The sequence below is a fragment of the Thunnus thynnus genome, chromosome 5 (assembly GCF_963924715.1).
Source record: "Thunnus thynnus chromosome 5, fThuThy2.1, whole genome shotgun sequence".
Taxonomy (NCBI): domain Eukaryota; kingdom Metazoa; phylum Chordata; class Actinopteri; order Scombriformes; family Scombridae; genus Thunnus; species Thunnus thynnus.
The window spans coordinates 12,593,333-12,610,955 of record NC_089521.1 but is presented as its reverse complement, the minus strand read 5'-3'; the positions used below and the strand labels follow the sequence as shown (position 1 = coordinate 12,610,955).

Here is a 17,623-nt window from a genome sequence, read left to right as displayed (position 1 = left end):
TACACTCTCCTGAGAAGCCAACATGGCAGTCTGCCATACTTGCAAACACCCAACAGAAACACAGATTGAGTGAGAAGAGTAAAGTATATTTACTTTGAACACTTGTGAATCTGCTTGTCCTCTTTTTACTTAGCTTTCTAACCACATTAACAGGTAATCAGAGGTTAAGTTTATACAAAACAAAGATAAGAATAAGAGTATATAATTAGAATGGCATTTGTTTTCATCTACACATTTGGCTACCTTTTTATTGCATGTGAACTGACCATAGTAAGCTCTGTCTGCTGTGATTTCCTGTGATAAACTTAGTGCACTGTATTTCTGGTCTCATGGGAGCAATACAGCTATATTGTATTGATTTTTTTCACTGTTTCTGAAGCTGCAGTGAGACTATTCCCAGGATTCAGCCTGAGGTCAAGTGAACCAGGGCTGACACCAAACAAAACCCTGTATCACTCCCCAGTCATTTTGTCCACCCACTCTGTCATATGCTGCACATTCAGAGGTTTGCTTCACCTACAATATACATTTTCATGAGCATGAGCACCCGAACCATTCAGAGGAAAAAGAACACCGAAATCAATGAGTGATTTCGCCCTAACATGCTCTGTCCTCCTTCACACCCCTGTTCTGTTTGTTTAATAATGACTCTGGCCTGTTCCTTGTAACCCAGTTAACAACCTTATGTGTGCGTGTTAAATACAAAGTGACTGTGTGTGGGTGTGAGATAAAGACTATCTATCACATAAAGTGACTCCCAGCATCCCACTAAATGAGCCAACAATTGCCAGTACACCTTGGAGGAGAACCCGATCCCTAAAGCCCATCATACATGCCTACACACACACACACACACGCACAAAGTCACACATCCACCTATCCTCGACACTGATGTGCACTTTATTGCCGCCACCTACATGTGCTCAAACAAACACCTGGCCCAAAAATCACATTAAACCCACGCAGAAGCATCATCCATATCAACCTTTCTCTCTCGCTCGGTGTCTCCCACACTCGCTTTGTCATTAGCTGCTTTATTCCTCTGAGCTTAAAGAGCCTCATCCATCTGTCTGTGTCTTTGCTTGCTTATAGTTCCACAGAGAGTAATAAAGCCGGCCACAGGTCCTATTTTTTGATCAACATCCATCTCTAAACAAATGTTCTATTACAGCATATGTAATTGTACATTGCAACAGTAATAAATATCACAATACATGCTACATTTATATATTAAATATCCAGATGGAAATGATTGTTTTTGGCTAATCTAGTAAATGAAATAATTGACAAATCAAGGTTTTTCTTCACATTGATGCAAAAATCCTGTATGTTCAGTATTGGCAATACAACTAGTGATGTTGAAGAACCTCTTTAGAGGAGCCCCAAACCCACTTCTTACTCTATGCCATCTCTCTCTCTCTCTGTCCTTCTTTCTCTCTAATGTTTTTCTATCCATTGTCATCTTTCTGCATCATGCAATGCAAGTTGGTCTATTTATTATCATCCACCCTCTGTATCTCCGTCCCTCTATCACTGTTGGCCTATGCCCTTGTGGCTGTTTGTGGCTGTGAATGTTGACATTCTTAGGAGAGTTTCCCCAAATGACAGTCTGTCTGTCTGCTTGTCTGTAGAAAGCCTGTACTTATAGCCTGTCATCATTACGGATGATGGGCTCTAACAACACAGAATGGAAATCTTTCTCTTCTCTCTCTCTCTCTCTCTCTCTCTCTCTCTCTCTCTCTCTCTCTCTCTCTCTCTCTCTCTCTCTCTCTCTCTCTCTCTGTCTCTCTCTCTCTCTCTCTCTCTCTCTCTCTCTCTCTCTCTCTCTCTCTCTCTCTCTCTCTCTCTCCTTGTCTTTATAGTTTTCTTCATATTTTCCTCTCCTGCAGTTAAAGCGCTGAGGTGTAACTGGGTGAGAGGAGGGAAAGATGTGGAGATGAGGTGGAATGGAGAAATGGAAATGGGATGGGTAAAATGGGTATGGAAAATGGAGCAGGAGGAGGGAGAATGAAAGGAGTACGTTGGTTTATGGTGCTTTATTTCAGGGGAATGGGCAGGTGTTTGTAAGGGACAAGGGTCCTTTGTAAGAAATGTGGAAAGACTGGTTGAATGAGGGAAGTGAAGAGTGGGGTAAATGGGGGGTAAAATAAATATGGCAGTAAAGGGAACAAACCAACAAGTTGAAGAGAGAAAAAACGACAAGTTGTTAAGAAAATAAGATTGAATTTATGTGGAGAATAAAGGTTAGAGTAAAGATAACCACATATGATAAAGAGTATTCATCTTTCTAACATTAAAAAGGCACAATTGACTATTTTAAGGGGAGTTATGCTCCACCATGGCTGTTGTATTAGATGTGTGGTGTTGCTATGGGTTTTTAATATCTATGCCACTACTTCACTCCAATGCTCCTCTGACAGCTTGTCTGTTTATTCTGCCTTGAAGGTCCACTGCTCCTCCTATCTCCACCAGTCAAACTCCTCTGGATTAAGAGCAAACGCCGGGTTGCACACACAGATTTGGCACAACAAAGAAAATAGTTTGTTTATTACAGATCTAGCCATCATTGTAATCCCACTTTTTAGTCACTGCATTACATGCAACAATGCATTACTTTCCCAGTGTTGCTCAAAACCCCAGAGGAATAGATAGGAATGCCCCATATGGCACAAGGAATGCTCTTGTAACCAGTCAGTGGAGAGGCAAATCTTGTGTGGAAAAATAGATGTGTGCCTTCTGCTCAATTCTAATCCTGTTTAAATGCAAATTATATGAGAGGAGACTACTGAAATGTGTGGGGCACCAGTGTAAAGAGGCGCTAAGTACTGTAGCTAACCAAGGGAACTTCGAAGATCATGTGAGATCAAATGAGACCAAGGATAATATGATGTGAGGAAACAAATTCAGCTTTGGCACTTTGGGAAAAAATGGCTACATCTGAAATTGTTCTTTCATTGGCTAAGTAAAATTCACTATTATGAGAAATTTCACACTGTGTAATGTGTTGTTGTCAGTTGACACTACACAATCAGACAATATTCCATGCATGGGTGATGCATGATGGAAGTTGTCACTTGTTTAGTGACTATTGCTTGTTTTTATGTTGCTTTGTGTGATACTTCTTTTAGCAATGTGAGCCTGCTAACAATAATCATTGTCACAATGATTATATAAGACAACACTATAAAATGGTGGATATTCTAGTGGACCTGAGGCTTAGTAAATTTTACAAAGTGCAGTGATTAGTGATTTAAAAGGTGTAACTTGGGACAGGGGCAGCAAATCAGCTAGATAGCCTGGATACATCACTTACATTTTTCCTATTTAATAATGTTTTACTGTTTTGGGGCAGCTGTGGCTCAGCAGGTAGAGCGGGTTGTCCACTAATCGGACGATCGCCGGTTCGATCCCTGGCTCCTCCAGTCCGTATGTGGAAGTTTCCTTGGGCAAGATATCGAACCCCAAATTGCTCCCAAGTGTGTGTGTGAATGTGCTTTAGATTAGATCCTGATGAGCAGGTTAGCACCTTGCATGGCAGCCTCTGCGTGTGAATGTTGACATGTATTGTAAAGTGCTTTGAGTGGTCAGAAGACTAGACAGGTGCTTTATAAGTGCAGTCCATTTAAAATTTATTATTTTGTTTCTGTTAAATAAACAAAAAATAAATACATATAGTAAATAGTGAATGAGTTTGTGTGTGTGTGTGTGTGTAATTTCATCATGGTGCTGCACAGTGTAGCTAATGCGGTCAGGACTGTCTTTTAGTAAGTTCACAACTTACTTTGATGGGATGACTAGAAGCCTTAAATTTATATTACTGTGACCACACTTGAGTAACTTGCACTCACTTGCACCTACTTGTCCCTATTTCCTATCTGTACTAGAATAATATAGTAGCAAAGTTCTCAACACATTCACCATTGACTTGCTTTAAGCTTTAAGCAAAAATGCAAAAAATAGACAGCAAAAAAGAAAAAGACAACTTTATCATTCTCATCACTCTCTGCTCTTAATACACAATTAACCCCACTGGCTAATGAACGATTGTGCCGAGCACATCTAAGTCAGCAGTCAGAATGTTGTCCTCTTTTGCTAATGCGATTGAATATTAGCCTAAAGCATTTCTAGTGAATGTGCTTGGTCTCTTTCTAATTGGGTCAACAGAAGCCTAAAAAAAGTTTGAGAGAAAAAAGGAAAGATAGAAAGAGGAGGATGACACAGAGGTGTGCCGGAGGCTAAATGGGTGCATTTCAACTCGCAGTTATGTTAAAAACCCCTCTCCAGCTAACAATAATGGTACCAGGATAGTACTTCATGGAAATGCAGAAACAGGTGTGCTATTTTCCAGGCATGTCAAAAAGGACGCATTTGAGTTAGTTTGAAGTGCTTTGGCTTAGCTAATTAGTGCCACATATATCTCTGTGCGATAACACAGTTTTAACAAGAGACAGTATTAAATATGGTCTATGTCAAATGTGTCACCATGGGAAAAGTTTATTTTCCTTCGGCTGGAGAATTTAGTTACAATGCTGCTCATCACCATAAATATGTCTGGGATATTATGGAGATGTGAGCCCCACGAGGACAGACCCATTACAACCTCCTGTAAAACAAAACATATCAGCGTAGTGTGTGCAAATAATCACAGGCAATTAAGAGCTTGGTGTTAGATAGCAAGAATCATGTCTTAACAGCACCATGGGGGGGTAATGCTTGCTCAGACATCGTGTAGACACACGTGCACCCTGTAAATTACACTGAACAGCATCGTAAGAGCTTAAATCAAGATAGCACTGTTAGTCATACTTGTACAGTGAAGTTTTTTTTGTTCTTTGGCATTTAGTATATTTATTTTTCTATTCTATTCATGTCTTGTGTTATGGGGCGAGCGCAGCACTAATGTTTATGTTGTTTCGTTTTCTGCAGGAGCCAGCCGTGCAAAAAAAAAAAAATACAGTCATGACATTTAGAGTATTTTGGAAAAAGGGAATTTCCCCAAGACTTGCATGCAAGCTGGTGGTGCACAGCTCCCAAATTTCTAGAAAGAAAAACTACAGTTACATTTGAGCTCATTGCAGCTGATGAATTAGTTTAACGGCATCCATTCCTGCATGACATATGAGTGCAACAAAGAGATATCCCTGCTGCAAGGCCTGCTGTGTGAGCAAGATTACAGTAGCAAAGTGCAGCCTAATGTGTCAGGGAGGCAGTTTAATGTCCTATTATGGATACCAGGGTCCTGACAACCAATAAAGCATCCAGATGCAATTTGTCCCCTTGATGCTGTTGGTGGATGAAAACGTTGTTGCCCTCTTTCTTTTGTAGATCAGTCTCTTGAGCTTTGGCTCTTTGTGTGTTACATGTGATAAGCTTTTGATTACACAGTGTTTATGCCATGTTTATGGGTCTTTTAGATAATGATTTAGTGTGCATTTTTGTATATAGGGCCAACAGAGAGTACTTAAATATGTATGATTCTGGTGAGGCTGTGTGTTTCTGATTGGGGTCTGTTAGGTTCAGGAGCATATCTTCCTCACGCCATCAATAGTATATAATGTTTGAACACTGTCTTAAACACCAGCCACAATCAGTGCTGTAGTTGCCTTTGCTTTTGTCTCTGATGTCACACCGAATTATTCAATGTCCTCCAGGCCCTGTCTTCTGGTCCCTGCATCTACAAAGTTTAAACTCACTCAGTCATAAGTGATTTGTAAATTTCAGCTGTCTAAAACATTTTGTTCCTGGGAGAAACATTATTTTTTCAAAGCATGATTTAATCAGACGTGTTGACGAAGAACACTTTTCTATCCAGCATTGACTTGGTGGAATTAAGGGAGGCTTATAAACACATACCTCGCAAATGGCCAGTACAACCACAGTCTCACACTGGTGTCCCCTGAGCAGTTTGGTAAATATTTGTTGCTTCCTCTTGTGCTTTGACAGTATTAGTTAAAAGACTAACTCTCAGGCTACTGACATCGCTGCCAAACGATGGTTGTGTGAATTGATAAAGGTTTTAGCCTGGGGAGAACTGTTTTAGATGCTATCTGTGTTTTATTTCAATTATAGCAGGGATCACAGAGACTGCCAGTGTGATAACAAACCAGCTGACAGCTAATCCCTCAGGACAGGAAACGAGTTGTACAGCAGCTGATGTCATCTAAGGTTAAACGTCCATTGTGATGAGGCGCTCTTCAAAGGCAGACGCATCCAGCTATTGTTCTTCTACCCTTTCTATCATTAGTCTAAAGAGGAGATGAAAGTTTAGTTCATGCTATTCTGACATCCCTGTTTCTCTATAACCCTTACAAAAAGCATAGAGGGAGGTAAGCAAGTATACAAGAGTATAGAAAGATATCACAGTATGCGCATATACATGTGTTTGATTTCTATGGTGCTTCCCTCAGCCTTAATAGACATCGCAAGAGCAGCACAGTATGATGTAAGACTACCCTCGACCCTGGAAGAGATGTTAAATGCACACTAATGCTACTCTGCTTTTGAACAGTCACTCATCAAAATTGAGATTTTAACCCCTGACACAGCAACAGCATACGTGATATGAGAAAGATATTCCCCTCAATGGTCCCTTTTAAGGAGGGAGATGGTGTCCGCTGGATATTATCCCCCTCACTGTGTTTAGTGGTAATGAATGGCAGCTAATGAACACCACCTCTGCGGCAGGCTCCCCTCGGTGCCCTTTGCTCAGCCAGTTTGCTGGTGGCTGTCTGGGAGATGAGAGGAAAGGGATGAGGGGAGAAGAGGGAGGGAAACAGAAGGAGAAAAGGACACAGCAGGGGGCTGTCACACCTCGTACCAGCCCAGCACTGAGGTGGGAGCCTCTAGTTTCAGCATGGACAGATCAAAGGCAGAGGTGGTTCAGGGAGGAGGAGGGTGCTCAGCAACAGGTTAAGATGCTGTGTTGCTCACAGTTGTGTGCACGGATGTGGATCCAAGGTTTGATCCACAGGTGTTTGATAGACCTTGCGGCACACCTCTCACTTCACCTTAGTTTCCCCTAGTTTATGTAACATATGATGAGCTCTTTCATGATTCATTAACTGCTTTATGTTTCTGTCTCACTATCTTTCAGCCACAGGGATCTGAAGCCAGAGAACCTGTTGCTAGATGAAAAGAACAACATCAGGATAGCAGACTTCGGCATGGCCTCCCTTCAGGTCGGAGACAGTCTGCTGGAAACCAGCTGTGGGTGAGTAATAGAGAAACTATTGTAATGCATGTTTTCTAATGTAATATCTGACTCACATCCTCTGCAGTTGAAATTGATGATGTTAAAGGTAAATAATAAGTCATGGTTTGGGGGCACGTGGAGTTGCCAGTTTGTAACGGAGAGAAATGACGAGAAGAGCAAAGCTACAGAGATGATGAGTGGAGCTATCAAGCCCTCTGCCAGGTGCCGTATTCTCAAAGCCGCTGTTATCGGGCAGTGTTGATCTCTTGATGAGAGACTGTTGATGTCTCTCACAGAGTGTGCTATCTGGCTGTGAGCATGGCCAGGGCCATGGCCACACATTACTGCTCTCCATCTCCTCATATCTGACGCTGGGTTTTTATGATCTAGTAGTCACGACCACGCCAGGCCCATCAATCCCACAACGACTAATGAATTCGCTTGCAGGAAAAGTCACTTTGAAAGTGTGAGGGCTACACTCGGATGAGGGCTGAAGATCCCATTTGTGTTTTTATTTAACCCTGAAGTGTAGTAAACAGTGTGCGGGGTCAGATTTGTCAATAAAAAAAGCAACCCAATTGACAACTAGGTGTTGTGTTAAGAGGAAGATTTCACAGCTGCACTGGAAGTTGTTCTGCAAAGGGTTTAATTTCACCTTTACCTGAAATTCACACTAGAATTGAGATGTCAGCATGTAAACATAACTGGCTATGAGAGGTATACATTACACAACCAGCTTGTTTTTATTGTTTGAGTCTTTTATTTTATTTCCCCGTACACTGACATTTCATATGCCCAAACTGAAATAGGAAAACTCACAGTGAAAAAACTCATACGTAGCTTCTTAAGCATATCTGTTCTCTGAGACAGACACTTAACAGCTGGTGGTATGTATAGCCCATTAGATATAAACCGAGAGGTCTAGGGCTGTTCTTCTGCAGATTCCTGGTGATCTGGGTGCCTTGGGGAATCTCTGTGGTGGCGCATGACACTGCGTGCAGGGCCGGGAGATAGAGAGGCCCTGTGACATCTGTCCTAAGCTCAGACCTGATTCTGTCCAGATTATACCACCAAATCAGCCGCAACTGGAATTACACTCACTTGCATACACGCACTTGCATACACGCAATTCAACAAACACACACGCACACACATTGCTAGCAAGGCTTAGTTCATCCCTGACCTCTAAGACCCTTTGTCCTCCGCTTGTTTGGTTGTCTCTCAGTCTGTCTGTCTCTGACTCCCTCCCTCCCTACAATAGACACACGCACACATACAAGCATTCAGTTGAAACTGTTGCATAATATTTTGCCAGCAGCATCACAGTGCCTAAGCTCTCATGACTCATCTGTAGAGATTAGGCCAACTGAGGGCAGCGTGCATATCTATCTGCAAGTAAAATGCGGACGATTGAGTCATATTGCAGCCGTGATGACCACAATGAAGTGTTTCCTTTTCCTAGAAAGGCCATAGAGGGTGACAGTTCTGACTCAGCTGTTCTGAGTAGACCAACTGGAATCTATATTTGATTGCATTCTGCTTCCACTCTGAGCAATTTTGCTCTCCCATCCAGATGCAGTGCATCTGCTCAGTCCCCTGCGTACATTTACAAAGTGCTAAAGGCACTTGTTGCAAGTGGGAACACAGAGCTGTCTTACAAAGATGCTTGCACACAAACCACACACACACACACACAGCTAAGCAAAGTAGTTCTCTTTTCATTCCGCTCTGTCTCTCTGTCTGTATGCCGGTGCCGAATACATGTGAATGTGCCATTCACTGTATGTGTGGTTATTGATTGTTCACGCTCTTCTGACTGTCCCATCTCTAAGTGTAGATATGACAGTTTTTAATTAAACGCATTTATCTGGCCCCCTCTCGCCATGCTGCAGTCTGACACAAATGTATTCCATTTGCCACGGGTAATGGAGCTGAGTGAAGATGAGACTAGTCCCAGGTAAAGCAGGGGGAGCCTCGGAGTACATACATAAATACATGCGGACATACAGACATGTAGTCGAGCAGAGGCATTGACAAGCGCATACAAATATGGATCGAGGAATGCACACATAACCTCTCTCTCTGTCTCTCACTCTCTCTCTGCATTTGCCCAGCTGTGAGTTCATCAGTGTTTGCTGTTTGTTTAGTTCTGTTGCACTGAATGATGAAAAGGAATTATCTTGTATGCAGTGAGTAGCAGCACAAATTTTAGTGGAAAAGACTCATATTCTCAATCTAAATGAGCTGCATGTCTCTGTTTTTCAATGTCGCCTGCCCATACACTCCATTCCCCCCTGAACTCACATCTCTTAAGCTCACAATACTTTCCTTGTATACTGTGTGCAATCTACTGTAAGGGACATGGTAAGCTTATGGTAAATGTATGAATCCTTGTTTGAAATTGTGATCCAGAGATCTCTCTGCAAACACTCTGACACAGAGAAGCCCTTCAGTGTAGATAAAACAGCTTTCTTTATCATTTTTGTTTCCCCACTTCAGCAGTCTGTGCTGCTTGAGTTACAATCTTAGGTCCTTAACCAAATGCGTTCCTGTCTTTATGCTATCAGAAAAGCCACTTACAGCAGCATCTTGTGCCACTACACCGCTATTTGTTGCCCTCAAAATGTAGCTGAAGTTCCTGCAAGTCTTGTCAATTGATTTTATTGATGTGAATGCGCAGCCAGCAGTGTTAAGTTGAGAGAGTAAATGAGCTGTAGCAAATAGCAAGACAAGACTAATGTTATATCAACCCACACACAACTGTTTTTCTAAAGACTGGATTTTTGGCCGGACCGCAACAGCAGAGCCAGCCTTATAAATGTGAATGTCTGTCATTGAGTGACTGAGTGAGGAAGTTACACCATTGGTTGGCCGAAGGCAGCCGAAGCTAAGTATCCCAGAATGCATTTCGCACTAACCGGCAGCGATGGTGGAGATTAAAAGGAAACTTTGGTATTTTTCAACCTGGACCCTATTTTCCTATGCTTTTGTGTCTAAGTGACTAATGGGGACAACAGTTTTTGAAATGGGTCCATTACTGAGTGAGAGCACCTCAGCCAGCAGCTGCAAAACAGGCTGCAATGTAATCCGACGGGGCAATAGTGTCCCGTCAATGTATGTCCACTAAAAGTGCTTGTTTTTGCCACTGACAGGCTCAGATTGTTATTATAAGTGTCTGGAAACATTATGGAAAGGACCATACAGAGAAATAAAATGTTTTTCTTTACCTTTCACATGATCCAGTCTGTTTGTTATTGTGTCTAAACAAGTCTCACTCAAGTCTCGTTATGAAATCTTGCACCATTTGAGTTGTCAAAATCAGTTAAATATTCAGCTATGACTTTAAAAATCTTTTAGATGACATTAAGCTAAGCTTTATGCTCTCTGTACTCCAACACAACAAACTCCTCCTGTCACTCCTCTCTCCAACTCTCAAAGCCCAGCGCACTTCCTGGAGCTTGGTCGCCACGTGTCGGCACTTCCTGTATCTGTCATTTCAAATTAAAAGTCCTCTAGCGTTTCATACACGGTCCAGCCACATACTAGGTTTTGACTTAGTCTTGTTCACTTTGGTCAGAGGGCATTGGCTCGTACTACTTTCTATTTATCTTTAGTGTCCTAATCTATAATCTGAATTTCTGGTGTGAGCACCTCAAGATTTTTATCATGATAATAATTTCATGGACTATGGGCTTTCACATGTGGCCAGAATTTTAATTAGTCAGCTAAGACACTTTATTTATACCCATAATTAAATTAGGCCATCAAATATTATGGCGCAACAAGATCCTTTTTTCATTATGTGAGTAGATATTTGTTTCAAAGAGTTTCAGCATGGAATGGTTAGAAATAAGCTATATCATTATGTTAATTATGAGTAGAGTGGTCGTCTAAACCTACAGGTGACATGGCTTTAATTTATTGTCCTAATATTGATAAATAAGGATTCAGCTCAAACAGAAAGCTGAAACGCTTGTATTCCAGTCTTTACCGTCACCCTGTGTTCGCCACCTGAAGCCTCTGCAAATAATGAGTTTATGTTCACACTGGTTCCAGCTGTGGCTCGTGTGTTGTGGCACTGATGAGGCATTACTAGTGCAAATCTCAGGCTTGTTTTTTTTTAAACTTTTATTCCCTGCTCATCTGCATAATACACTATGACACTTGCAATCAGGGCTGCAGTATTTGCATAGGCTCACGTTTGAACTTCCCCGTTGACGTGGTGGCAGCGTTTGTTATCGGCCGGTATTTTGACAGCCGGAGGAAGCCGGGCCGTCAGGGCTGGTATTCATGAGTACACGAGACAAAAGCCGAGCTAATGGGCGCCATATTTACAGACCTTAGATAGACTCTCATTAGAGCCAAATATATTGCTGTTAAGACTGAAGGAGGTGGAAGACATGTCACCTGGCCAAGGAGTTTGGGAAAAACAAAAAAACATCCTGAAATGAAACTGTTACATACATTATTCAATTATAGATTTCTCTTATTATTACCCTTTCTATTTCAAGATGCTATATTTGGCAGTCTGGCAATGTCAAAGAATGGAAAAGTGCCACTGTGTATGTATAGAATAACAAGTCACTCCACAGCTGCTCCACTCATCCGTAGCCATTGGCTTATGCAGCAGCCATTGCGAGGTAGCTCCATAAATCTTCATACGATATTGATGTGTCAATCTAGTCATTGGGTTTACTGTCAGCCCATCCAGGTGCTGTAAAGATTAGTGGGTCTGTTCATCGTCTGCTGTGAGAGGATGCCCTTGAGTGAGCAAGCAGGAGGACATCCAAACACCCTCAGGATGTCTAAACTCCTGAAGCACATCTTGATCTATGTTCACTAGAGACATTTATTGTCTGCTCAAATTGTTCTTTTCACATTTTCATACAGAAGTGTATGCCAGTTTAATGTTTGCTGTGTCATGATTGTATAACCCTGACTTACCTCACAGTACGGCTGCTGAAGTTTAGATAGCAGTGACAGAATGAAAAAGCCCTCAAATAACCTAGATTTTTTTTCTCTCTTTCTTTCTCTTACTGCCTTTATTCATTCACTGTTCCAACAGATCTCCACACTACGCCTGTCCAGAGGTCATCAGGGTGAGTCATAATATTAACATTCTTTCTGCTCTCTTAGCATGCTCTCATATGCTCTTTTACTAGCCCTTTTTTATAGACCTCTATCTTATTTAAACCAACCCTAACACTGTCTGAACCTGCTAACAAACACTCTCTTGCACTTAGGGAGAGAAGTATGATGGGAGGAAAGCAGACGTCTGGAGCTGTGGGGTCATTCTTTTTGCCCTGTTGGTGGTGAGTGCTAACTTGTTCTCTACTAGCAAATGGTGACTGAATTGACACACAGTTTAAAATTCTCCAGAGAAATACGGCAACATACAAATTTACCTAACCCTCCTTTTATAACCAATAGTATATCTAACCTTTACACCAGCTGTAATGGATCGAAAGCACAAAGCAAGCGAGCCTTACGACAGGACAGCCGTGACTTTGCACACTGGCAGTTGACTCGAGGTTGACCTCAGTGGACTGAGAAGATGGAGTGAGCTCGAAGCCGGCAAACACAAACTCAGGATTCAGGGAGTTAAAGCAGAAATCCTAACATTTAGAAGGTCTTACCGAAAAATGTTACAGAGACTCCCTCAAGCTGATTCTTATGCAATAGAAGATCAGAGAATAGAAGCATCTTTTTATTCATTATCCTGTATCCTCACACAATGCTGTATCCATAATCAGGTCTATTCTCCAGCTACATTATGTCTGTGGTTCCCCAGCCGTGCAGCCCTGAAGCTTTGTTTCATCAACAGCTGTACTGTAGTTCCTACACACTCCTGCTCCATGAATAATTCATGCAGCCAAACTGAAAGAAGAGAGCCCAAAATAAATACCAACGCTAACAGGGCGGCTTTTGGCCACAGGCCCTATGTATTTGTCTTTGTTTTTGCCTCTTTCTCCCTCACTCCGTCTCTTTCTGTCGCGTGTATGTGTGCGTCTGTGTACTTGTATTAAGGACAGTCTCCCTTACTCTTGTGTTGCGTAAACCTAATGTTGTTTACCATTGTATTCATCGTGACCGTACTTTCCTCGCTACAAACAAAAGTTTTTCCTTTTGCTGTTTGACTGCAGACGAATACTGTCTTTCTCTAGTTCATCCTGCTGTCTGGCTGCAAGATAACCATTTGTCTGATTGTTGGAGACGCTCATACTCCCCAGCAGTTAGGCTGCGCTCAGATCATCTGTTACACAAGCATGCCCTCTTTTTTTTCTCTACCTCTCTTCATTTCTCAGCCTTTCTCATCCTTTTGCTCCCCCCTCCCCCCCTCCATCATGTCTTCTGGTGGAGGTTGTCATTCATCAAACAGCCACATCTGTGAGGTGTCAGCTTGCACTGATAAATGACTCTGATGAGAGAATGCTAAATGAACGAGGTAAATGAGAAAGCTGGGTAATTATTAGAAAAGCCCTGTTTTCAGCTTACAGCTGTTTATTATTTATTTTGCATTGCGACTGAGGGCAGAATGCTCTAATTGGAGAGTTGAACAAGTTGAGAAAGCAAGCCTGTTCTTTAAGTCATGCAGGATTAAGACTCAAAATGTGTTTTTGTTTCTTCTGGGGAGCCGTCATCCTTATTCTTTTTATTCTTTTCTGCTCTTGATTCGGTGAAGGCTTACTTTCTGTTCTAACGCTACCATTAAAATGAGCGCAAACTGTTTCTTCTTCTTTTTTTATCTCCTGCATTCACATCTTTATTATTTCCAATATCTTGTCCTTCTTCTCACTTTGCAACTTTTCCATATCTCACCAGGGCGCCCTGCCGTTCGATGACGACAACCTGAGAAATCTTCTGGAGAAGGTGAAGTTGGGAGTGTTTCACATGCCCCACTTTATCCCTCCAGACTGTCAGAACCTTCTCCGTGGCATGATTGAAGTGGATGCCTCCAAAAGACTAACGGTCAGTTCAGTTAAGATGAACACACCATTATGATTATGTCAGCCTACTTTGTGCACTTCTGTTTGTAACGGTTTGCATGATATGGTTCTACAGTCCATGTAGCTACACAGTAACTTTGCACCTTGTTTTGCATAGTTCATACATCCTCAGTGACCTGACTTTTATCTGCATTGAATATTTTATGTTCATAGTCTACAACCAGTAGTGTTTACTAATCATGTTGTAGAAGCAGCTAAACACGTTTGGATGTTATTTGAGACGGCATACATGGATAAAAAAAACCCCAGACATATCAGGCCTGCGATAAGAAAAGAAAGTAATTATTTTGTAGATATGCAGCAAGCTGGGAAATGTTGTAATGCTCCAAGGAGAGAGCAAGATGGCAGAGATACACATTCAAACTAAAGTGGCTAATATCAACTCAATGCTGCCAAGTCAACCATTGTCTTTTTGTTTGTTTCTTCTTTCCTCCCTTGTGTTCCAAATGTGTTTACCTCATCCCCAATTCTATTTGAGTTCTTCCTCAAGTACAGGATGCGAATTCAGGAGAGGACTGCTGTTTGTATTCTCTCCCCCTGCACTTTTTTAGTGTACTCATCACAATGCCAGTCCCTTTCTACACTGCAACTGATCACCTTGGCAAAGTGGCTGGAGGAGAGGGCGAAAACAAAGAGCTGTGAAGGGCAGAGAGTCAGGATAAGAGAAAAAGAATGATGGACAAAGGGAAAAGTAAATAATGAAAGTGGCCAGATATCTCAAAGTGCGTACTTCATAGAGAGATGATGCTGCCCTTTGTCCTGCATTTCACATTCGGATGTCACACAGAGATACTGTGTCTGTGCACACACTAAATAAAAACACACACACACATACATACATACATGCCCTCTCCAGGTATCTTTCTGAATCAATTCAGCAAACAAAACAGTGCGTTCATGCACTTTTGTGTAAGCAAAAGGGCAAATATCTCTTGAGTGGATGCTAATGCACCATTTCCCCATGCTCTAGCTATTGTTCACAGTGTCAGTATGACATCAGCTAATATGGAAATGTGAGAGACACCAGAAAAAAGATTTGCAGGAGAATTGACAATTTTAAGTTTCAGCCCTTCAGATACAGTAAATTAAGTGTTGAACCATGAATTTGAGCCCTACTTCTTTGGTATGCTGTATGTACACTATATGCCTTATTTTTCTGTTCTCCCCTGCCTGACGAGGACAGGTCACCCTGAGATCCCCTAGCTATGTCAGCCTGCCTCCAGCACTGTCCTCGACAAAGGGTTACACACAGGCCGAGCTGCTGGGAGAGAATATGCTACCTGTCCACCCCCCTCCTGCGCATGAGAGCTCCAAACAGAGCTCTGGGGATGTGTTGTAACCTCGCAGAATGTCAAATACCCTGTTAGATTGAGCGTTCTTGGTGTTTAGTGGTGAGCGCCCAGTCCTAGATGACACAGGGTGGGAATGACATCATAAGGGAACATGTCATTCTTTTGCGAGGGATTATTTTTTCCATAATAATGTTGACTTTACTTTATTGAATCAAATCAATAGGGTAATCAGACCATAACTACTGGCTGTGTTTCAATGTCTATTGTCACTTTCTGTTAATTAGATTTTGCCAGTAGATGCACAAATTACACACAAGTACACACACAAAGCCAAGGTCCCCTCAGAGTCTGAGTGGGAGGGCACGTACCTGGGCTTAAGGGGCTTAGCCCAATAAAAGCTTTTCTCTTCATTTCCTGTCTGTGTAGTCGGGGCCCTGGAGGCGACCGGGCCAGTATCCTCAACACAGTCATCTCATCTTCACTATTCAAATGAACACAGACATCCTGGAAAGATCTGCCTCCTCGTGATCCCTGGCTAATGAAGAGGATTGGCTAGCTTATTATATTAAAGAGCAGTTCATCAGAGATAATACCCTCATGGGGACAGCACAGATAAAGTACCAAGGTTGCTGGAATGAAAATAAAGGAAGTGTGTGAGGTTTTTTAGCGTGTGTTTGTGTGCATCTTCACAAGTGTCAAATAAAATTGACCTCATTCATAAAGTATTCACTGTAGTTGCTTTTGACAAATGCACTGAAACCACTTGTTTCTTCCATTTTGACCCTTATATGACACTTTAAAGACTTACCAATCCTGGTTTGTGTTTTCTCTGGAGCTCTTTGCCTTTCTTCCTGACATGGGGCACTTCAAAGATCCTTCTGTTGCTGCAAATTTCTCCACTGCACCGCCTACCCTGATGTCCCTCCCTGCTCTAATGATGCCAAACGAATGAGAGATATGCATACACACACAGACCTGCACACATTTTTTTTAATTTCTATTTTTGTAACGTTTTAAATTTAGCAGTGAACATATGATACTGAACAAGAACAGGGGGACTAGGATGAGGACGTTAAATACAGACAAATACACAGGTATTCATTACATAAGGATTAAGGCACAGTTGACATTTAGTATGAAAACAAAAAGGAGAAATAAGGGAAAATGGTATAATCATTAAACTGTCTGTTTCCCAATGGTAGAAGGAAAAACTCCTTTACTTAGCTAAAATTACACCAATGTAAAAATAAAATAAACAAAATAAATAAACAAAACTCCTTCATTCAAAATATAATAAAATACAAAAGTATTATCAGCCAAGTTCATGTGCTCATGTGACTGTGATATTATTCTATATTATGTCATTGTTAGTATTGATACTGGGCTTGTTTTAATTACTTTATACACAGTTAGGTAGTTAAGTCCAATGGGAGGTTGAGCCCCCTTCATATGGTCACAAGATATATGGTCATATGGTCATTTTGCCTCAAACTGTTATTTAAAGGAAACCATTTGCATTTAAAGGGAAAATCACGTTATAGTGGAACTGCTAACATCTCATAGACATCGAAAACGTGACAAAAGACTACAAGTATGCTTTTTGTAAGAGGCCACAAGACAAAAAAGTTGGGAACCACTGGTGTAATCTTTAACAATTCATTATAGTATTTAAGTGCATCATATGTTTTTATGTAAAACTCTTAATCTAAAAAGTAACTAGTAATAATAGCTGTCAAATACATTTGGTGGAATAAATAGTACATTGAGTATATGAGTCAGTAGTTTCCATGGAGTGTAGACAGTAGCAGTGGCTATGAAAAGGTGCATAGAGTACGTAGGTGGGTATCTTTGAAGCCAGCATTTATTAATAGATTTTTTTACCTTCAGCCAGCTTGTATAAATAAATGCTTGCATGAGAGTTAGTTTACGCAGCATCCAGATAAGTGCATACCTGGACCTGGATGCACACTCATACTTTCACCTAGCCAAGCCAGTAGCACAGCAGAATCCCCCTCTGCCTTAGTGAAAGCAGCCAGAATTGATGCTGTCACATTTAGAGACTGATTGATGTGGTACTGCATTTCAAACCACATCACTTTTAACCTGCGTGTGATATCGGTCTCTTGCCTCCA

The 17,623-nt window shown here is 41.5% G+C and overlaps 1 protein-coding gene across 3 annotated transcripts in view; it reads left to right on the top strand.

Moving 5' to 3' along the window:
- LOC137182808 (serine/threonine-protein kinase BRSK2) overlaps positions 1 to 17,623 on the top strand; it is a 175,242-nt gene that overhangs the window by 127,615 nt on the left and 30,004 nt on the right. For all 3 annotated transcript variants that reach the window (XM_067589313.1, XM_067589311.1, XM_067589312.1), the window contains 4 exons: positions 7,094 to 7,210; positions 12,258 to 12,291; positions 12,436 to 12,504; positions 14,015 to 14,161. In XM_067589313.1, coding sequence (XP_067445414.1) covers positions 7,094 to 7,210; positions 12,258 to 12,291; positions 12,436 to 12,504; positions 14,015 to 14,161 — 367 coding nt within the window. The remainder of the gene's footprint in view (positions 1 to 7,093; positions 7,211 to 12,257; positions 12,292 to 12,435; positions 12,505 to 14,014; positions 14,162 to 17,623) is intronic.